Source organism: Schistocerca piceifrons, chromosome 3 (genome assembly GCF_021461385.2).
Source record: "Schistocerca piceifrons isolate TAMUIC-IGC-003096 chromosome 3, iqSchPice1.1, whole genome shotgun sequence".
NCBI lineage: Eukaryota > Metazoa > Arthropoda > Insecta > Orthoptera > Acrididae > Schistocerca > Schistocerca piceifrons.
In genome coordinates, this window is record NC_060140.1 from 391383573 (window position 1) to 391408056 (window position 24484).

Below are 24484 nucleotides of genomic sequence, written 5' to 3' on the forward strand. Positions count from 1 at the left end.
CGCAGAAGAACTCGAGAGCACTAACACTTGGGACACAAAACACTTATTCCAGCGAGGCATGTTATAAATTTCATGAATGCACCATCATACCATGTGGTGAAACAAATGAACATAATAATGACGCAACACTATGAAATGTAGAATGTCAAGACTGTGAAAAACACTAGTGAACTCATTACACATATAATAGACTTACATATTCCACAAAGAGCGTCACTCAACATAGAAAACATGTACTCCTCCACAATAAAACTTACTGAAAATCTACTGACATGCAACATACTACCTGTGGGTAATATTAGACAAATAACGAAAACCTTACAGTAATCACATCTCAAAATTACTTCCAGACTGAAAAGGAATTTTAATCACAAAAAAGCATTCCAATCGGATTCCCTGTATCAGAAACATTGCCAACATATTCATCAACCACAAAGAAAACAAAATCTGTGATATAATCGTCATAAAGAAAGGAAACAAAACTGTCTGCTGGTACAAATATGTGGACGATATAATCTATACGGCAGATGAACCAACAGAGATAACAGATAAACTGCATACAGACGAAAACAGCACACAAAAAACAATTGAATTAACCATGGAAAAAGAAATACAGAAGAAAGTACATCTCTTGGATATAACGATAAAGTGAAACAGAAATAAGGACAAATTTGACATCTCTAGGAACCCAATAGCCACTGACACAAATTATTATACACGCCACGCCCAAACAACCATAAAATCAAAAATTAGTGACCCTATGGCATATGTTACACAGATTAAATAATATTCCACCCAGCAAAGAAAATTACGAAAAAGAATTACAGATAGTACAACTCATAACCACAAACAATGGTTATAACAGCCAAATAGTACAAAGTCTCAATCATAAAATCAAATCACAACTAAAGAAAAATGAAAACAAGTAGAGAACATGATATTGACAGAACCCCACAAACAATGCAGAAACCACAGCACACATAGAAACACAAAACAGTAACATAACATGAATAACGTAAAGAAATGGTACACTTTAATATACAAACACAAATCAACACACAAAGCAGCAAATGTACAAAAGAAAAGAAGATTACACATAGCTTACAGAACAAGAAGCCCACTCCGATCACATCTACGAACAACTACAGAAAAACTATGTACATACCAGGGAGCAGCTATATACCAATCCCAAGAATCTATATCAGTGTGTCGGGGAATGACAGGCAGGAATTTACAACTAGTTATTGAGAACATATAACAAGATGGTAGTATGAAGATAGATGTTCTATCTTCGCTGAACGCCTGATGAAACATGGACATGAACCATCCAGCATAGCACAAGACATGAAAATTATTAAGGAGAACAGTTGCAACAAAGAATTCACGACATTACAGGAAAGCCTTCATATACAAAGAATCCTTGCAATGTAGAAGAATGTAATTAATGAGGAAATTAACATAATCAATAACTCACTGATCATGTTAGACACGAAAACAATAATGAGCAGATAAATAAAGCATAACCAGACTAAATAATTAATTAATCCCTTCTCTCACACTTTCTGTCTCCCTCTCTTTCTTTGTCCCTTTCTCTCTCTCTCTCTCTCTCTCTCTCTCACACACACACACACACACACACACACACACACACACACACACACACACACACCAAACTAAAAACAGATACAACAAATGAACACATATAAAACCGCACATGGGCAAGTACATGCAAACAAAAGACGAAAGATACACAAACAGTGATAGTTGAAAACACTACAAACTGTAAACGCACACAAATTCAATTTACAGTGAAAAGTGCGAGTGAAGTGTTGCAATAAATGTAGGCGATAAAACGCCGGAAACCGGTCATTTGGAGTATGGAGACCGAGTAAACATACCTCCAGGACGACACACATGAACTAACAACACTGAAATTAGTAAAGTAACACTAAAAGGTAATATAAACCTCACGAAACTTGTGCTGCAAAAGTTGTTTCTAATCTGAAAAACAAGAGTGTGACGTGTGCAAAGTACCGTATTAAATAATTGTAATTAACTCATGCAAAGAAACATGTATTACAGGCCGCTGAAGATACTTAATAAACAAAATGCGTAATGCAAAAACCAAACTGCCATTCATTTAGTTGAAATGACGGAAGCCGGCCGCTGTGGCCGAGCGTTATAGACGCTTCAGTCCGGTACCGCACTGTTGCTACGGTCGCAGGTTCGAATCTTGCCTCGGGCATGGATGTGTGTGATGTACTTAGGTTTCAGTAGTTTTAAGTCTAGGGGACTGATGACCTTAGGTGTTAAGTCCCATAGTGCTTAGAACCATTTGAACCATTTTTGAAATGACGGAACATTACTCCGTGAAAGTTTGACAATATTTTGAAGTTTGTGAATCTATTTGATGATCTTGTTCTGCTAGCTCTTCATGGGCGTCGTATCATATTTGTGTGAAGCCAAAGCAATATAAAACTGTGCCCATATCATCTGTATATTATAACAATTCACTCATAAAATATAGCCTCTTGTGTGGAGTACATTGCACCGTTGAAAACGCGCTATCCTCAAGAAATAGAGACCTGGTGAGGAAATAATCCAGATCAGGTAGCAACCTCATTTTTCATTAAGAGGTTATCTGGATTGGCCTACTTCAGAGCAGTCACTATGGAAAATGCTATAAACGGCCTCTGGAAAAATGGACTCTTCTCACGTAATAGTCGTATACATAGAGTCTGATATGCAAGATGCAGAGTACTAAATGGTATCCAGCCAGTTCGCAAAATCATAAAGCCCCATCAAGAGTCACCTGATCAAGAAAAATCAGTACGTTCTGCATCTGTTGTGTAGCTAACCTCATCTACACATGGAGAATATTTCAAATAGTTAAAAAAAAAAGATGAAAACTGTAGCGGGATCGAAGGAGACCGAATCGAAAGTTTTATTCTTGAAAAGGAAAAAGAGAAAGAATCAGGAAACAATCTTCCAGTTATTCGTAGTCTGATACAAATTTGAGGGCAGTGCTTCAGATGTGCAATATGAAGAAGAAGCCGATGAATGCACATTCTGGAGTGGTTCTTTTCTTTGAAGACTAACATAGAGAAATGAGCACAGTCCATGGAATGCTGTACTTGAGCTCCCTAAGAATGTCAGCTTGAAAGACAGCTTTTGTTTTCCCTTACTGCAATTCTTTTGCACAAAAAAGGCAGAAAATGTTGGAGGGGCAGTAAGGGACACAATATTACTATTTTAGGGTGCACCTGTTTTTCGTTTGATCGGTGTTAAATGTTTTGTCTGACTGTCTCATATTAGGACACAATTTCAGTTTCTTTCCAGGCTGACTTGTTTCAGCTTTTTCCAAATTTACTTGTATTAAGTGACAGGTAGCACAAATTCCATAAATAAAATGTAAAGTATAATTAATTCACGTAATTTGCAATTAACAAACATGCAGTTGCATGTGGTCTGGCGTTGTTATGCTGAAGGAGGTGGTGCTCCATGTGTGGAAGAACTTTTCGAAATCGAAACTCGATAACAACACGATGTTGTCGCGCACGACATAATTACCATGCTACACACAATATTTTGGCGCCCTGTAACACCAGAGGGATGCAAAGATGCAGAAATGAAGAGTAAAGATGTAGAATGTCGATGACGTTTGTTTTATTTAAAAAAAGATTTTTCACACAAAAATTCGGAGGCATTACCTTTTTGCATGTCCTGGTATAGTTGGATTGACAGATTCAAGAGTGATATAACTATGGGGCTTGTTATACTTGTCACAGAGACAAATGAAGCAACAGTAAGTTACCAGGGAAGTGTGGTAGGTCCGCTGTTGTTTTCTATCTACATAAATGATCTTTTGGATAGGGTGGATAGCAATGTGCGGCTGTTTACTGATGATGCTGTGGTGTAAGGGGTTTCGTCGTTGAGTGATTGTAGGAGGATACAAGATGACTTGGACAGGATATGTGATTGGTGTAAAGAATGGAAGCTAACTCTAAATATAGATAAATGTAAATTAATGCAGATGAATAGGAAAAAGAATCCTGTAATGTTTGAATACTCCATTAGTAGTGTAGCGCTTGACACAGTAACGTCGATTAAATATTTGGGCGCAACATTGTAGAGCGATATGAAGTGGGACAAGCATGTGACGGCAGTTGTGGGGAAGGCGGATAGTTGTCTTCGGTTCATTGGTAGAATTTTGGGAAGATTTGGTTCATCTGTAAAGGAGACCGCTTATAAAACACTAATACGACCTATTCTTGAGTACTGCTCGAGCGTTTGGGATCCCGATTAGATCCGATTGAGGGAGGACATAGAAGCAATTCAGAGGCGGGCTGCTAGATTTGTTACTGGTAGGTTTGATCATCACGCGAGTGTTACGAAAATGCTTCAGGAACTCGGGTGGGAGTTTCTAGAGGAAAGGAGGCATTCTTTTCGTGAATCGCTACTGAGGAAATTTAGAGAACCAGCATTTGAGGCTGACTGCAGTACAGTTTTACTGCCGCCAATTTATATTTCGCAGAAAGACCACAAAGATAAGATAAGAGAGATTATGGCTCGTACAGAGGCATATAGGCAGTCATTTTTCCCTCGTTCTGTTTGGGAGTGGGGGAGTGAGAGAAGATGCTGGTTGTGGTACGAGGTACCCTCCGCCACACACCGTATGGTGGATTGCGGAGTATGTATGTAGATGTAGATATGTTCTATATGAATGCTGCAGAATCCGAAACTGTGAAACATTATACGTATATTGAAGGGGGATCACTACTGATGTCAGCTGCAGCGGGACATTTAGCGGAATCAGCGGCGAGGAGAGAAAATGTGTACCGGACCGGAATTCGAACCCGAGATCTTCTACTTACCTGGAAGGTGTGGTAACCAATGCGCCATTCTTGACACAGCGTTGTCGCAACTACACGGACTACACATTTTCGCTCGTCGCCGCTGATTCCGACTCCGTCCAGAATAAACAGCTATCGAATTACAAGTACTTCAGAAGGTATATATTTTGTTAATAATATTATCAATATGCCAAGCATAAGTTCAAAAGTGAACAGAAGTTAAGTTTTTTTTATCTGTTGTTGTCAGAAAATAAAATGGACCACTGAAGATGGTGAAACATCTCCGAATCATGTACGGATGTAGACTGTTCGTTCAAGACGGAATAATTTCTCCATACGAAAATCATTCAGGCTGTGAAATGACTGAGCGTACTTGAAACAAGTTGATCTATCGACTGTAGTAAACCAAGTTGGCCTTTTTTGATGATGATTCACTCCACCCACCTGCCGAAGATCAGTATGAGAGTGTTTCTGAACAGGCTTCTGTTGGTGACAAGGCTCAGCACTCCCATCTTGGGCGACCGCCGCTTCGTGATTGTGTTGAGCATAGCGAGCGTGTCGTCAGGAATGGGCTTCTCGTTGGTTTCGGCGATCCTGCTGACGACGCGGAACGCCTTCTTCGTGTGTCCTTTATTTAGCAGCCAGCGTGGAGACTCCGGCAGAAAGCTGGGACATTTGAGGCGCTTAATGTAATTTAATTTATGACAATAGGAGCATTTGTAGTGGGTTGTTACAGAAGAATACTGAAAATCAGATGGCCAGATCGAGTAACTAATGAAGAAGTACTGCATCGAAATGGCGAGAAAGGATCTTCAGGGCACAATTTGACTGTAATAAGGGGTGGGTTGGTAGGACAAACACTGAGGAATTAAGAAAACATTGATTTCGTAGCTAAGGGAAGTGTTGGGGTAAGAATTCTAGAAGGGGACGAATGTTTTACTGCAGTAAGACAATTCTCGTGGCTCTAAGTCGCATTAGTAATGCAGACATTAACAGTGTTGTACAGAACAGACTAGCGTGGAGTGTTGCATCAAACAAGTCTTCAGACTGAAGACCAAAACAGTAATATTGTAACGTCCTTTAATTAAATAAAATCTTTTCGATACTTAGTAAAATTATTCTGACTTTTATGGAAAACATTGAATGATGACAAGTGCATACAAAACTAGATACGTAATTCTAATTATCGTGTAGCGTGTTGTAACTGCAAGTGGTGTGCTTGCTCTGTGTTATTGTTAGCAAACTTTATACGAACTGATTGGGCAAAGCAACTCCCAATACCAATAAACAAATACAGTCACTGCAAAAGTCATTCAGCCCCTTAGGCACTGAATCCTCTGGCCCTGTTCAAAACTGATAACCTTGGTCCCTGTGCACATAACAATACATGAAATTGTCTTACCTCAAAACCAGCAACGTTGGAACACGATATACTCCAATCTCTCATAAAAAAAAAAAAATACTAGCTACAATCTCAGTAGTGCGCAATGCTGGCCATAATAGTTTGAAATTCACATGAAAAATGCTGCTTCTGGTCTGAGGTAAATGAAAACATTTTAAAAAAATCCAACTTGTTCGAAAAACATATGACCTAAACAGGAAGATGATGCTGATCATGGTGAAATACTAACACTGATTGTTTTTTTTAGAAAAATTATATTGCAAGTTAAGTTTGTCTTTTCAGAAACATTTGACAACTGAAGTTTGATTGATTAGAATAATGTTTTATATTTACTAACTAATTCACGAACAATGAGATTTATGCAGCAAGTATTATCTAACCTCACTAAAATCGCATAAATGCAAATCGTCAGATTACATATAGCTCTGTTACCAAATCTTAGAAACATTACAAAAGTGAAATATCTAACTATCCTTTTTATCAGATCAGTTTACTTACATTCTGGAGTTGCTCAACAATTGACAGTTATCAGCCAACTCATCTATACTAACGTGCTGGCAAAACGAAAATCATAATTATTTAACGTCTTTACTTTGCTTGCAAGACGACTTCTACTTAAATATTCTCGTAGTTCCGATATTAATCTAACACATGGTGGCTTCCAGGAGTACATCACAAAAACTGCCTCTTCCATCGTCTTTCGCTAACAGACAGCTACCCACGACTGTGCGCCTAACGCTCTCTTACTCTAATCCGCGATCCGCTTTATAAAACCTATCAGAGAGATACATCGCTTATGAAATCACAGTCAGTTTTGGTTTACATTAATATTATTATCATATTCGGATGCCACATAGGAGTGCAACCCACTAGACTCCTTTCAGTATATACACCATGTGATCAAAAGTATACGGACACCCTCAAAAACATACGTTTGCTATATTAGATGCATTGTGTTGCCACCTACTGCCAGCTACTCCATATCAGCGACCTCAGTAGTCATTAAACATCGTGAGAGAAAAGAATGGGGCCCTCTGCAGAATTTACGGACTTCGGACGTGGTCAGGTGATCGGATGTCACTTGTGTCATACGTCTGTACACGAGATTTCCAGAATACTAAACATCCCTAGGTCCGCTCTTTCCGATGTGACAGTGAGGTGGAAACGTGAAGGGACACATACAGCACAAAAGCGTACAGGCCGACCTCGTATGTTGACCAAAAAGACCACCGACAGTTGAAGAGGGTCAAAATGTATAATAGGCAAACATCTGTCCAGACCATCACACAGGAATTCCGAACTGCACCAATATCCACTGCAAGTACTATGACAGTTGGGTGGGAAGTGAGAAAACTTGGATTTCATGGTCTAGCGGCTGCTTGTAAGCCACACACCACGCCGATAAATGCCAAACGACGCCTTGCTTGGTGCAAGGAGCGTAAACATTGGACGATTGAACAGTGGAAAAACGTGTGGAGTGACGAATCACGGAACGCAATGTGGCGATCCGATGGTAGAGGGTGTGGGTATGGCGAATGCCCTGTTAACGTCATCTGCCAGCGTGTTTAGTGTCTAAAGTAAATTTCGGAGGCGGTGTTGTTATAGTGTGGTCGTGTTTTTCAGGGAGGGGGCTTGCACCTTTCGTTGTTTTGCGTGGCACTAATACAGCACAGGCCTACACTGATGTTTTTAGCACCTTCTTGCTTCCCGCTGTTGAAGAGCAATTAGGGGATGGCGATTGCATCTTTCAACACGAACGAACACCTTTTCATAATGCATGACTTGTGGCAGAGTGGTTACACGACAATAACATCCCACTAATGGACTGGCCTGCACGGAGTCCTGATCTGAATCCTATAGAACACTTTTGGGATGTTTTTGGACGCCGACTTCGTGCCAGGCCTCACGCGACCAACATCGATACCTCTCCTCAGTGTAGCACTCCGTGAAGAATGGGCTGCCGTTCCCCAAGAAATCTTCCAGTACCTGATTAAACGTACGTCTTAGAGAGTGGAAGCTGTCATCAAGGCTAAGGGTGGGTCAAGACAATATTTAACTCCAGCATTACCAATGGAGGGCGCCACGAACTTGTAAGTCATTTTCAGTTGATCAGTTTTTCAGTTTTTGATCATACAGTATATCTGTAAAAGACTTGTACCCCGTGCTAGCGTTCCTACAGCTATTACCGTAGTCAGAGGGTGCTGCACTTCGCTGTTTAATTACAACCGACAGCCAACAACAGCACAAGCGCCACATAGCTCACGTACCTCAACGCCCTCACCTTCAGAGCTAGCTACCCCACAAGCTCCTATCCACTTCCCGATAGGTACCGAAACATCGCTTTATCTTCCATTCATAATACGATGATCAATAGACATACACTAACCCCCATCCATGATTCGAAGGAGTACATCGTTGTTCCACAGATAAAAGACCAGAATTCCTCTTAGAGAATGAATATATATGCGAATCCCGTCAAACAGATTACGTCATTCTGCCAATACAAGTACTAATTCCAAGCGACGTCACCCGTCTAATGACAAGCTTGAAGACCACTATAAAGGAGACAGACTTCGTTCCAGGCAAAAAGCCAACGAATTACAAAGATGGCGATTATCTCGGAATTATCGAATTTTTACTCCGATTTGACGAGGTAGAATGGCGTTTGCATTTGACCAATATCTAGTAAATCAGCATCGAAATTTAATAAAACGAATAGCATGTATTTCAGGTTAGAAGAAAAAATAACGTTGCCTCATGCAAACTAGATTTTATTCCATGGATTACACAACAAGCGGAAAATTTCGATAGAAGGTTATTATTGTGGTGGCCATAGACGTGTGTTGTTAGTGTCTAAAGCCAGTAAATTGCCATCGTTTCACAAAAATAACAATTTAGTTTATTTGCTTTCTGAGTAAAGGAGAAACGTGTGCGCTAGAAGTGATATCTAGCGGTCCGTCAAGTAAATGCTGTTAATATGACAGCTGGCAGATGACAACCGAACCGTACCACACGATTCATTTATTTTTATTCAGTAATAATTAGTCTGAAGACTGGATTCGTCGAATATAGATAATTTTAAATCGTTTTTTGTCTTCTATGATTTATATTTGACGGTAGCCATGGACGTATTTTTAAATGTAACTGCAATACGTGATATATCAAATGTATCATGCAATTATGAAGGCGCCTGACGGTTTTTACTGCCGATATCTCCTTAACTGGCGGTTAATTTTAACGACTCGTTCCATGAGTGATGTGTTTGTGATAAATTTTCAACACATCGTTTCCTTGAAACGGTGCATTGTCGCAATGCTTGCTAGCTACAACGAAGTACTGACGACGAAATCCAGTATGCCGTCTGCAAACTTCACCATTCGCCAACTGCTATCGAGTTTGATGTTCGCATCGAGTATTATGGGAGACACATTCAGATCTCACTTCCAAGTAAGCTTAAGGTAACTCTCGCGTCTCCTGACAAGCTAAATGGAAAAACAGGAAGTATGACGAGACAGTTATTTGAACTATTGTTTTATCGTGTACTACTGTCGGAAATGAAGAAGTTAAATAAATGACAGAACAAAGGAAAACTTTCGCTAAACATGCTGTAATTCCTACAAAAGCTCTTCTTTCATCTATCACAGTTGCCTGCGGTATATCAAAGAGCAAGAAACCTCAGACCACAGCGTAATAACTTATTTTAGCAGCCAATGTGGGCAATTATTTACTACCATAGCTGAGTTCAGCTGTCATGCAACTGAAAAATGTTTCTTTCCAGACGGCATTACTAGTCGTCGAATACTCGGTAAGGCTAACGATAATAATGATCACTTGGCTGAAAAACTCAAAGATCATGGTGATTTCGCAACTCAGTAGGATGAAGCTACAGATAACCAAACGAGCGGGTTAGACAAGGCAAGAAATGTCATGAGGATTTTTTCTTCAGGAAAATTGCTTTCGGAACAAAAGCAACAGAGCTATTCGAAACACTTCATCTACATCTACATCTATACACTGCGAGTTATGTGAAGCGCATGACAGAGGGCATTATTAGCGTTTACTCCTGTTCCATTGATGTATGGAGCGCGTAAAGAATGAGTATTTGAATTCATCCGTGAGTGCAGTAATTATTCTAATCTTTTCATCACGATCCCTATGTGAGCGATACGTAGGGGTTGTAGTATACTCCTCGAGTCGTCATTTAAGCAAGGTTATTTAAACTTTATTAATAGAATTTCTTGGGATAGCTTATGTCTATCTTCAAGAGCCTTCCAGTTCGTTTCCTTCAGTATCCCTGTGTCACTTTCCCACGGATCAAATTAACCTGTGACCATTCGTTTTGCCCTTCTCTGTCTACGTTCAGTATCCCCTTTTATTCCTATTTGGTACGGGTCTCACACACTTCAACCGGTTGCATGAGTGATTTGTAAGAAGTCTCCTCTGACGGAAATTCGCCAGCATTCTATCAAGAAACCAAAGTCTGCCGGTCGGTGTGCCCTAGCGGTTCTAGGCGCCTCAGTATGGAACCGCGTGACCGCCACGGTCGCAGGTTCGTATTCTGCCTCGGACATGGATGTGTGTGATGCTCTTAGGTTAGTTTGGTTTAAGTAGTTCTAAGTTCTAGGGGACTCATGACCTCAGATGGTAAATCCCATAGTGCTCAGAGCCATTTGAACCAAAGTCTACCGCGCCCTTTACAACCGACTGAGCCAATCATTCCAAATGGTTCAAATGGCTCTGAGCACTATGGGACTTAACATCCGAGGTCATCAGTCCCATAGAACTTAGAACTACTGAAACCCAACTAACCTAAGGACATCAATCCGTGCCCGAGGCAGAATTCGAACCTGCGACCGCAGCAGCAGCGTGGCTCCGGATTGAAGCGCCTAGAACCGTTCGGCTACAGCTGCCGGTTCATCATTCCATTTCGTATTCATACAACGTGTTGCACCGTTGCACTAAGGTATTTATATGAGTTGGCCAATTCCAAAAGTGACTCACTGATGTATTGGTTATCGTGAAGTGCACAATTTTACATTTCTGAGCATGTAAGGGAAGTTGCCAATCTTTGCACTTCTTCGGAACTTATCAAGGTTTGACTGAATATTTATACATCTTCATTAAGACAGTAATTTATTATATATAACTGCATAATCCGCAAAAAGTCTGAGTTTACTATTAATATTGTCTGAAAGGTAGTTAATATGCCACATGCGCGGTAAGGGTTCCAACACACCCTGGGCCATACTGGCAGTTGCTTCTACATCTGATGATGACTTCCATACAATAGCTAGCCGCTGTGGCCGAGCGGTTCTAGGCGCTTCAGTCGGGAACCGCGCTGCTGCTACGGTCGCAGGTTCGAATCCTGCCTCGGGCATGGATGCGTGTGATGTCCTCGGATATTAAGTCCCATAATGCTTAGAGCCATTTGAACTATTTTTCCATTCAAGATAAGACGCTGCGTCCTCCCTACCAAAAGGTCCTCTATCCAGTCACAAATTTCGCTTGATACCCCATATGATCGTACATTGACAATAAGAGTAGGTGTAGTATCGAGTCAAATGCTTTCCAGAAAGCGGAAAACACTGCATCTATCTGACTGCCTTCATCCAGAGCTTTCAGTATGTTGTGTGAGCAAAGTTCAAGGTGGATTTCACATGATCGAAGTTTTCGGAATCCATGCTGGTTAGCATTGAGGAGAGCATTGTGTTCAAAACACCTCATTACGATTGTGCGCTGAATATGTTCTAAGAATCTACAATAAAGCCATGTCAAGGATATTGGATACACTTTTAAGAGAGAAATCAAAAGTAACTGGGTGAATTGTGTAGGTGTGGGTGCAGATGGTGGTCATGGTATGACTGGCGCTTACTCTGGACTACAAGCTCTGCTTCTCATGCTATGTGGACTTACTGTTTTATGCGCCGAGAAGCACTGGCATCAGAAAACATGAGCCCTATCCTTCATGAAGTACTTCAGTCAGTGATCGAAGTAGTAAAGTTCATCAAAATTCGCCCAGTTAAATAGAGATATTTTCTACAAATGTGCGTAGACATGAGGGCTGAGCACAGTCCTCTAATTTATTACGGTAACTCTTGCTCACTTTTTCGTGGTAAATATTCCGAAAAACATTTATGAACCCTCATTTGTACTTTACGGTTAACTGGTTCTAAAGAATCACTTTAGTTCTAGGAAACCCGTAGACGCCGATTTTGTTTTGAAACGGGCATACCGTTGTACACTTCTGAATAATTCAGCTCACTGACTGTATCCTTTAAAGGTAATGAGAACAACACTCTGAAATTATCAGACAAAATTTCAGCATTCAGGAATAAATTACTATTCTGAAGAAAAAGTTGGATGATACGGATGAAACTTGCGTTTTCTCTTTTCATCATGCAGTTTTAATAGGCAATGGAGTTTCATTTGAGTGAAAAACCGAAGCCAGTGTTTGTGGATCATTAAACGTAACTCTGCGATTACTTTCTGAAGTACTTTTCAAAAGAAGTTAATGAACACAACTAGATCACAGATTATTTTAGTGCAGATCTTCATTCATCACTTACCACTGAAAGACAAAAGCGTTTTATTAATATTTTTTCAGAGTCCCATTGACATCGAAGATCGTTTCCTCACCATTGCTTGAGTTTTCGAGTGTAGTGAAGCAGAAGCAGGGGCAAGTAGATAACAAAGCACTACTTTGGTGACGTAGGTTTTGTAGCAATGGTAGTCATCAACGCGAATTATAGATCACGTATGAATGAAGATAAGTAGATATGCGTCGTAATTTCCAATACTATGTCGAGGTTTAAAGAACTAATGATCACGAAACAAGCTCATCCTTTGCAATGATTTCTTTCAAGGATAAAATGTAATATTAGTAGTTGATTAAAATGTGTAAAATAGTTAATACTATACTTAAATTTACCCCGCACGTAGAGTGAGATGTCATGTGCAAAAGAATCCCCAGGCGGCCTTGTTCAGCAGTTGACCCGAAAAATTAGAAAAGCACTGCTGTATTCTACTCCTATATTGTTCTAAGCTGTAGAATTTCTTCCAGTGATGCTAGTTCCACTACATTATGACAGAGATTCTGTGTAATTTGAAAGGTTTGTAGAATACCTTGCGACAAAATGAACCCTTAGTGGACGCATGAGAATTGGCCACGTAGTGCTGCTATTAGTGCCTTTCCTGCTATAGGGAGATGAGAGCGTGGACCGTTGGTCTTTCACAAATACTTTGTTTTACATAGATGCTCATCTTGTTATTTCATTTACCTCCTTTCACAAGCACCATCTCTACTATTTCAACCATACCATCCCGCTAACGTATCCACATTAATTGCAGCATTTCCACCAGCATCATTAGCACAGACTTATCAAACTTAGTTATTACCTCACTCAGATGGAACAATACTATTGCTTTGCACCTAAAATATTGTATTTCATGCTGATCTTTTCATTTGGCCCAAACAAATTTCCTTCTTGATCTCACAAGTATTGCTCAACGATTTTAGTAACGGTTCAAGACACAAATTTAACTTAGATTGGACTGACCATCCGCATTCTTTCTTCCAGCTGTAATGGAACCGGTCAGTGGCCCTTCTTTTGTCAGGTTCTCGAGTACTCGATTCTTGAGATAAAAACACGACAAAATCCAATAAAGTTCAAATTGTAGTCCTGGAATTAGAATAGTTTCAACGATATTGATAAATAGCTTTATACAATTTTAACAATAATATGTGTTCAGACATTAATCTGAAATATTGGTTTTATTATTTTTCGAAGAACTAACTATTTTTCGTATAATGTATGAATTCAATTTCAAGCCACTGACATCGAAATCGTTGGTTACAAACTTTCAAAATAACTTGAAAAATGATAAACAATTACTTCTTATCTAAGAGATTTTGCTTGAGATTTACGTATGATCTTTGTTCTTCTTGGTTAGTTGTTGAAAGTTGTATGTCAATGGGAGTGAGATTTAGTTGTTGGCGCATTCTGCCATGTTGAACAGTTGTAATTTTATGATTTTACACCGGAAAGGTAATTAAATTTGTTCTATGTGATGAAAATGGTGAGAGTAATTGTGCATTGATGTGTTAGTTTACTTACGTAAATGCTTTTCGTGAAAAGATAATGTACTTTTTATTTGTGGAGCTATTGTGACTGACTGTAATGAAGACGCTCTAATTCTGAAGGCAATGTGGAAACATTGTAATGAAACAAAGGAAATATATGAACAGATGACTGCATTTTAACCACACATTGTCCTTCTCTGAAACTCAGAATCTAAATCATACCACAAAATGCAAATTAATCTTTCATCCAGCCACGATTTCGTAGATGAGCCCTAAGGAGAAGGTGAGTAATAAAACTTTTACCGTACGACCTTCCTTTTCAGAAATTTCTGGCTGGACTAGACTAACTTTGCCATGTGATTAAAACGATAATTAAAGAACTTTTTAGAGTCCGTACATTTAATCGGGTTGTACTTCAATAGAAGGAGGGTCACCTCACAGTCCAGATGACCAGGCACTATAAAGGTTTTTATGGGGACAATACATAACCTATTAGACTTCTTAGAACACTGTCCAAGAACACTGTCCACACTCCTGCTGCGACATGCTTCACTAACCTTCAGCATTCTGAGAATTGGAGTAACCTGTTTCGATTCCTATCCTCACACGTCCACAACTGCAGAACCTGTCCACACCACACCACACGCTTTCCAAAGAAATCCTGTTATGGTACGCATTTACAAACGCTATATCTAAAAATTCACAAACTAAAAGTTAGAGTAGCTGACATACATTAACAGCGCACCTCACTATACACGCATCTGTCGAACTAAAGCAACCATCGACATTTTGTAAGAGATTCTATACAATCAAAACAGTGTCTATATTTTGCTTCCAGTTGGTCATTCTACAAATCATTTGAATTCAGGGTGGAAGGTCTTATACATTTCAAATTTTTCTAAAGGGTTTCATTTTGTAGTCCTTGTCATCTACTGCTAAATTTCCATATTAAGTGAGGATGGAGTAGGATGACTGTGTTTCTTGATCTTTAGATGTTTTGTAAAAGTAGCCTTATATGAATTGAGCAAGTGTTCACGAGAGCAGATAATAAATTCCTTCCCTGTCTATCCTATATAAAAACTCATGCATTATGTTGGTGTATAATACTAAACTCTAATGTTTTTTTAGGCGTCCAGATCAATGGGAAAGGTACATCATTGACATCTTCATCCCAGCGATTTTAAAGGTGTTAAAATTTATTTAGTCTAAAAGCGAAATCTAGATAACCACCATATGTACTGTCATGTCTGTATACACCACGTCTTCGAGATAATGGCTCTCCCAACTTCTGTTTGCTTTTGGTATAAGGCATCTGTTTTATCATACAATGGTAATACAGTTATTGTTGCAAGTGACTGAGAAGAGGTCTTGTATAATTCAGTCATGAATTCACAACTTCTCGGATAGCTCCGGTTGTTTTCTTTTGCTGTCACAATACTGTCAGTGTACAGTGTAGTCCCAACAAGGAATAATACAGAGAGGAAAACTTAAATAGAAGATAGAGAAGCATGTGATCAAGTGATTTTCATTTACAGAGGTTGGTAATTTGCGAATGGTGAAACGACTTTTAAGAACTTAATTAATACCTGCTGAGTGCGTGCCTACCAATTTGAGATCTACGTGTATGACTAACTGTATGACTGAGGATCCTTAGTAACTCCTCACAGAATATAAGATGGAAAATATGAATACCATCAGTTTCAGTATTATTTAAAAGTTGGATGTCATATGGAGAAACAGCTAAGACGTCTTATTATGTGTACTTTCTATCCCGTCTTAAATATGTGGTCATATTCCGAGGTAATTTGGTAGCAACTAAGCGAGTTTTTAGAATACAAGGAAATTGGCCAAGAGCGACTAGGACTCGCACCCATATGGTTCAGTGCAAACTTGATTACGTATATGTACATAGTTCATCTATCCCGGGAATCGAGAATCTTAAGGATTTTTGCCTATTTTCGATATATATATTTGTAATATATATGGCCCAGGAATTCCAAGGCCATGTCAGAACCTCTTCAGTGGTTTCTCAGACTAGCCTGGACATACAAAAAGAAGTGACCAGGGGACTTCAGTTATACAGATAGATATAGAAGATTTAGTAAAATATTGTTATTTATTTACTAAAACATGACCACAGCCCACATTTTATGTTTGCATGCAATAATTTTCATCTGTTATGCTTTTGAATGACGATGCAATGTATATTCTAATGGAAAAACGGTTTTCTGTGTGATATAATTTTTTTTACTTGTACTGCGAAACCTTGCTTCTTGCCGAATTTCATGATTCCAGGTCAACGGGAAGTACGTATAAGGTTTTATGAGTGGGTTTGAGAGTTTCGAAAAACGTGACATAAATGGCCGAATCTTTTCATTGAATTGACTTAGGAGCTTAAATGTTTTACACCGCCATGGAATCACACTGTTTAGTATGGGATGTGAATTCGAACTTGATATGCCAACTTGCAGTGTGAAATGTGCATTTTTCGCAAACTTCATGCTTCTAGGTTGACGTGAAGTACTCTATAAGTTTTGATGAGCGTGTTTTTGAGTACCGAACTATGTGGCATAAATTTACGTATCTTTTGAAAGCGTTGAGCTAGAGGCTTAAGATTCTCTCATCGTCAGGTGGACTATAGGCCTTAATATGTGACATAAATTTGATCTTGGTACACTAGTCCTTTCAAGAGGAAATGGGGTCATAACAGACGAAGAGACAAAATTCCAGATCAACCAGAAGTACCATATGGGTTATGATGAGTGAATTTTCGAATATCAAAATATGTGACACAAATGGCAGTATCCTTTTATTGCAGTGGAAAAGTTTTACACCGACAAGGGACAGTACATCTTAGTACGTGACATAAATTTGAACTCGGTAAGTCTATCTGTTAGTGAGGATAAGGGTTCTCAACTGTAGGAGAGACAGACAAAAGGACAACAAAGCAATCCTATAAGGATTCCGTTCTTTCAGATCGAGGTATCGAACTCTAAACAGGCCATTATAATCTTAAAGAATATAATCCAAGAGACTCCCGTAAGCCTCTGTTTAAGAGTTTAGGTTTTCTACCTTTAAATTTAGTATTGGAGGGCAGCGTGGAGGGTAAAAATCGTAGAGGAAGACCAAGAGATGAATACACTAAGCAGATTCAGAAAGATGTAGGTTGCAGTAGGTACTGGGAGATGAAGAGGCTTGCACAGGATAGAGTATCATGGAGAGCTGCATCAAACCAGTCTCAGGACTGAAGACCACAACAACAACAACAACAACGTGTATCTACATTATGGAAACTGTCGTTTTTTTCTTTTTAACTAACGGAATTGACAAGGAATAGCAGACTATTTAAATGTTGATAATCATCACCATAACAATGTTGGTTAAATTCTCCGGAGGTGAAATAGTCCCACATTCGGATCTCCGGGTGGGGACAACTAAAGAGATACCAAAATCCTAAAGCATTAATGTAAGAAGGATAGCAACATGGAACGTCAACTCACTTCTTAAATGTGGTAAACTGGAAAACTTGAAAATGGAAATGAAACGAATGGATATTGATGTACTGGGAGTCTCAGAAATGAGATGGCCAAACGCTGGCGACTTTTGGTCAGGGGATTACAGAATCATACACACTGGAACAGCACAAGACAGTCCCGGGATTGCAGGAGTGGGAATTATCCTCAATAAAGAGATGGGGTTAAGACTAAAAGGATTTGTTCAACATAGTGAGAGGATAATTTATGTCCGATTGGAAACTAAACCAAGAGAAACAATCATAATCCAAGTATACAGGGTGATTCAAAAAGAATACCACAACTTTAGGAATTTAAAACTCTGCAACGACAAAAGGCACAGCTAAGCACTATCTGTCGGCGAATTAAGGGAGCTATAAAGCTTCATTTAGTTGTACATTTGTTCGCTTGAGGCGCTGTTGACTAGGCGTCAGCGTCAGTTGATGCTAAGATGGCGACCGCTCAACAGAAAGCTTTTTGTGTTATTGAGTACGGCAGAAGTGAATCGACGACAGTTGTTCAGCGTGGGGCACTGAGAATCCGCGGGAAACAACTCAGTATGAACGTGACTCGCCTAAAGTGAACGTTTTCTGTGCCATTTCAGCCAATAAAGTTTTTGGTCCCTTTTTCTTCGAAGGTGCTACTGTAACTGGACTACAGTATCTGGAGATGTTAGAGAATTGGCTGTTCTCTCAGCTCGAACAAGAAGCACAACAATTCATATTTCAGCAGGATGGAGCGCCACCACATTGGCACTTATCTGTCTGTAACTACCTGAACGTCAACTACCCGAGGTGATGGATCGGCCGCCAGGCAGCCCGTGACAGAGCACTTCATCACTGGCCTCCAAGAAGCCCTGATCTTATCCCCTGCGATTTTTTCTTATGGGGGTATGTTAAGGATATGGTGTTTCGGCCACCTCTCCCAGCCACCATTGATGATTTGAAACGAGAAATAACAGCAGCTATCCAAACTGTTACGCCTGATATGCTACAGAGAGTGTGGAACGAGTTGGAGTATCGGGTTGATATTGCTCGAGTGTCTGGAGGGGGCCATATTGAACATCTCTGAACTTGTTTTTGAGTGAAAAAAACCTTTTTAAATACTCTTTGTAATGATGTATAACAGAAGGTTACATTATGTTTCTTTCATTAAATACACATTTTTAAAGTCGTGGTATTCTTTTTGAATCACATTGTACATGCCAACTACGAGGCACGAGGATGATGAAATCGACATGATGTATGACCACCTTGAAGAAGTAATTAGCAGAATTAAAGGAGCTGAAAACCTTGTCATCATGGGAGATATGAATGCCGTTGTTAGGGAAGGTAAAGAAGAGGATGTGGCAGGGAATTTTGGATTAGGATTAAGAAATGAAAGAGGGGATAAAGTTGTAGAATTCTGCCAAAGAAATAAACTTTGCATTACAAATACCTTCTTTAATCATCATCCAAGAAGAAGATATACTTGGAAAATGCCTGGTGACATTAACAGATACCAAATTGACTTCATATTAGTGAAGCAAAGATTTAAAAACCAAGTTAAGGACAGCAGATCATATCCAGGCTGTGATGTGGAAAGTGACCACATACTCGTTATGATGACGACTGAACTAATATTCAAGAACATTAAAAGAAGAAGTACATGTAAATGGGATTTGACAAACCTGAAAAACGAAAATACACTGAAGCACTATCAACTAGAAACAGACAAGAAAACAAATACACAGGGCTGCAATGACATCCAAAGCAGCGGGGAAAAAATAAAAACTGGTATTTTAGAAGCAGCAGAAAAAGTAATAGGAAAAGAAAGGACAGAGAAAAGGAAGGAATGGATCACTAATGACCTACCAAATATGATGGAAGAAAGAAGGAAATTAAAAAAAAATCTCTGAAGAAGGAAGAGCAAGAGAAATACAAGAGTCTGAAAAGCAGAATCAACAGAGAGGCAAAACAAGCAAGAGAAAAATACCTTGATGATCTCTGTATTTCAGTTGAGGACAACATGAGCAAGGGAAATATCGACAAGGCCTATAAATGTGTGAGACATTGCTTTGGAGACAGAAGAAACAAATGTAGGGCTGTGATGGATGAAAATGGCAATATGTTGGATGACGATGATGAAGTTGCAAGAAGATGGAAACAATATATAGGAAAACTGTACAGCGGACCAGATCTGTCTGAAAACATCGTGGAAGAAGAAACAGAAGTAGATGCACACAACATAGGTGAACCTATATTAAAGGTAGAGTTTGAACTAGCTCTCAAAAAATTGAAAAACAACAAATCGCCTGGTATAGACAATATCCCAGCCGAACTTCTGAAATCTGGAAGAGCAAAACTGAATCAGGAGTTGTATAATCTTGTTTTCAACATGTACGAGCAGGGTAAAATTCCTACAGACTTTGAGAAAAACATTATGGTCCCCATTCCAAAGAAGGCAAATGCTACAAGATGTGAAAATTATAGGACACTCAGCCTAGTTACTCACGCCTCTAAAATATTAGCCTCAATTATCCTAAAACGCATAGAACAAAAAGTCGAAGCTACACTCTCCGAAGATCGGTTTGGATTCCGGAAAGATAGAGGAACCAGAGAAGCAATATTTGCTCTAAAACTAATAATAGAGAAACGACTAGATAAGAACCTGAAAACATACATAGCTTTCATAGACGTAGAGAAAGCCTTTGATAATGTTAAATGGGATAAGATGTTTGAGGTACTCAAAAAAGTAGGAATAGACCATAAAGATAGAAAAATGATATGGAACCTGTACAAAAACAAGACAGCAGTTATCCGTGGACAGACAAAACAAGAGGAGGTGCAGATACGGAAAGGTTTCCGGCAAGGTTGCGCACTATCCCCTGTTATCTTTAACGTATACATTGAAGAGGCACTGAAAAAAGTAAGGCAAAATTCACAGACAGGTGTAGTAATTCATGGCCAACGAATAGATATGATAAGATATGCCGATGATATAGCTGTCCTGGCTGAAAGTGAAGAAGGTCTTGTAGTTCTACTGAATAGAATGGATAAAGTTATGGGTGAAGAATATAATATGAGAATTAATAAAGCAAAAACAAAAGTAATGGCATGCGACAAAGAAGATCAAGTGAAAGTCCAAGTTCATGTAGGCAATGAACTGCTTGAACAAGTTGATAAATTTACTTATCTGGGCAGTAATATTACCAGGGATGGAAGGAGCAAGGCTGAAGTGAGAAGTAGAATAGCTCAAGCAAAGGCTGCTTTTAACAAGAAGAAAAACATATTAACATCTAAGAGCATCAGCCTTGAAACAGGAAAAGATTTTTGAAATCATATGTGTGGAGTGTGGCATGCTATGGGTGTGAAAAATGGACTCTCGGGACAGAGGAACAGCAGAAGCTAAATTCTTTTGAAATGTGGTGCTATAGACGCATGCTCAAAATAAAATGGATCGACAAGGTCACAAACGAAGTGGTTCTGGAAAGAGCAGGTGAGAAGAGGAGCTTCTGGAGTTTCATTGTTAAAAGAAGAGTGCAATTTACAGGCCATCTATTAAGACATAAAGGACTCCTGAACACAATCATAGAGGGATATGTAGAGGGAAAAAGACCAAGAGGAAGACCACGACTGAGGTACATGGATCAAATCGTGAAAGATGTGGGATGTAACACCTATAAAGAAATGAAGAGAAAGCTGAAAAACGCCCAGAATGGAGACAAGCTGCCATTGTAGCTGTTGCAAACCAATCCTTGGATTGACCACTACAGAAGAAGAAGAACAATGTTGGTGTTGTTGTTGTTGTTATTGTTATCTTCAGTCCGAAGATTGGGTTGATGCAGCTCTCCACACTACTCTATTACGTGCAAGCCTCTTTACCTCCGAATAACTGCTGCAAACTACATCATTTTGGACCTGCTCTCTGTAATACCATAAATAAAATGAGTAAATTCCAACAGAAAATATAAAACAACAAACTATAACAGAGAAAGCAAGCGAAATGAGAATATGCAAACGATATGGAAGTAGGCAAGCGATACAGACGTGTTAGCAGCTACTTTCGGAACACCGAATGGCAGAACACTGGCAGTTAGGTATTTTCTGAGGGCAGTTAGGTATCGCCAAATGACGTCAATTTCCGGTTCGAAACGTCAGTGCAGCCAGGCGTTTTACTGGCAGCGATACATTCCCGGTGTCCAGGTAGTTACTGTCGCTAAATACTTGCGAGGTCTTCTCTCCTATGCCTGGTCTCGCTAGAGCAGAACCACCTGTCAACCAGTGTGCGTTTAGCCGCACCTTTCTATTGTGTCACCCTGTGCTTCGCATACCAGAAAACTCCAATTCAAAAACAGCACCTCACGATCTAGCTTATGGCGCCTACGTTTTAATACCTTCAAAACAAGATAGTCCTACACCATAACCTATGATAGGAGACGTGGGAAGCTTCTACACAAAGGCGAAAGGACGTAAAAGAAAATCTGAGACATACATTTGATGGCGAAGTACAATGCAACTAGTTTCTCGTATACAAGGCAATAAGTAATCTAAAAAAAAATAATCGATTTTGTATTTTAATAGTACTAGTGTTAACAACTAGATAATTAGGTTTTCAAAGAAAGCATTAACAAAACAGGTAATGGAAACAATAAGCTTTAGATCAAGGAAAGAAGAGACGCTAGAACGTGGTAATCCACCCATCCTGTGCTTTGTTAAGGATTTACCTCTGACAGGAGACCAGAAGAAAACATGGCAGTGATGACACCAGCGTAAACGTTCTCCAGTCGCCAGCTGCCCATGCGGTGAGAGGGCTCACTATTGAACCCACACTGTGCATTAAGGAGAACATGAAGTTCACTGTTGAGCGGAACATGATGTCCGACAGTTCCAGTCCTGAAAAGGTTTGACTTGAGTCACTGATTAATATACTGTGTTACAACATAAACATTTACATTCTAATTAACTGCTCAAGAAAATGTACAACATGGTAAATGTCTTTCGTACATTGCTGTAACAGAAGTGTTTATACAATTATTACCACATTTTAGGAGTTATTCTTCTCCCCTGTACATTTAAACTTATTGTAGTAATTATCATTGCAGTTATTTATTCAAGAAATTATACATGGTGTTGAGAGGTGGCATGAGCCCTCTCTCATATTTCTATCTTACGATTTTCCTCTCTAATTGCATGCAGGGAAAAGTCGCTATTCCTTCACACGCGGACTTCCCACGCAGCGTCTCTCGTCACCCGGGTGGTCCGGTGACAGGCGGGCTCTGCTGATCTGGAAAGGGTTAAGCCGACGGGTGTGTGGAAGTCGAGTGAATGCTTTGCAGACGCCCGGAGGGGTCTGAAGTAGCGGCTGGGCTAGAAGTTCCGTTACTTCGCAGAAGCTTAGCGAAAACACTTTCTGGCGGGCTACCAGCGAGGCGTGGGAATGACTTGTGTACCCAGGCAGTTGTTGCGGGAAAATTCCCGCGCTTTCTGCAAAATAGTAACTGTGATTGGCTTGCTCAGGGCATAGCTCCGTGACGTAGCAAAATCAGCGCAGAAATTGGCGCCAAGAATCTCCATTGGTGGAATGGTAGTGCTCCGGCAATAGAGTGGAATTTTCCGCCGGTTTTCGAGTTGCTGATTGGAACGTTTAACCACGGCCACTGTCGTGGGGGCGGGAATGTTGTGTGTTCGGCCTGTACGGGTGCTCTAGGTAGTCGGCTCTCGCCTTTCAGTCGAGGACGTCGAAGCAACCAGCCATCGCCTCCGGTACGCCAAATCGTGTTCTTGAAGTTAAGAAGACAGATTGGTATGGTATGTCCGCAGCACCGGCAGACAGGGATTTTCCTAGGTGATAATCAGAGCTCAGCAGAGCGCGCCTGTTCGTCTTTTTCTAACTTTTTTTCTGTCTTGGGTAGCAGCAATTAATGTTGGGTTGGCTATGTGTTTTCTCTTAAGATTTGAGTTGCAAGGAATTGGCTCCACATACCACTTCGTCATAATCCTCACGATCTAGTTTAGGGACAACTTCACATTCACAGCGTTTGTTTGAGTGTCCAATTTGAGCCAATTTGATGTATTGTAAATGTTTCATGTGTTTTTGTTTATTATTTTGTGTTTAGTCTTAATAAATCATATTGTTATTTTGGACAGAACTTTCATTCTGTTAATCGGTAGAGCAACCCTATCATTCCTCACTATGTTAATGAAATCTTCGTTTATTTAACTTATTTATCAAATTAAATTATTGCAGGTGCCAAACTCTCTTCTACTCCACTGGTAGGGTTGATTAGAGTCAGTTCACGTATTTTTTTAATCCTTGTGCAACAGCAAAAGTCGGAGTTAGAATAGGGGGGCTTAGAGCATCATTTACATATGTAGATTCTAGAAGAATTTAGTGTTAAATACACTGCTAGCCCCGGCACCTCGCAGTGTTATGCCTTTCTCAAAAACTGTTATCTCGCAGGTAATTCTAAAGTTCTCATTAAGTTGTAATATTAGTTCTCCTCACAATATTCTTGCCGGATCTGCAGCTGGGTCATACGATCATCTCGCCACGGTATTTTATCATATCATCCGGCCGCCGTCTCCAGGTGAGAACATTTTTTGCTGAATCTCGCTGAAACTTATTTCTGTCGTAAACAGCAGCCCTTAAGCACGGA

At 39.8% G+C, this 24484-nt stretch overlaps 1 protein-coding gene across 1 annotated transcript in view; it reads right to left on the reverse strand.

Moving 5' to 3' along the window:
• LOC124789692 (solute carrier family 22 member 7-like) overlaps positions 1-24484 on the reverse strand; it is an 89263-nt gene that overhangs the window by 19661 nt on the left and 45118 nt on the right. The window contains exons 5-6 of the mRNA XM_047257134.1: positions 22553-22721; positions 5298-5519 (exon numbers count right to left, since the gene is read on the reverse strand). Coding sequence (XP_047113090.1) covers positions 5298-5519; positions 22553-22721 — 391 coding nt within the window. The remainder of the gene's footprint in view (positions 1-5297; positions 5520-22552; positions 22722-24484) is intronic.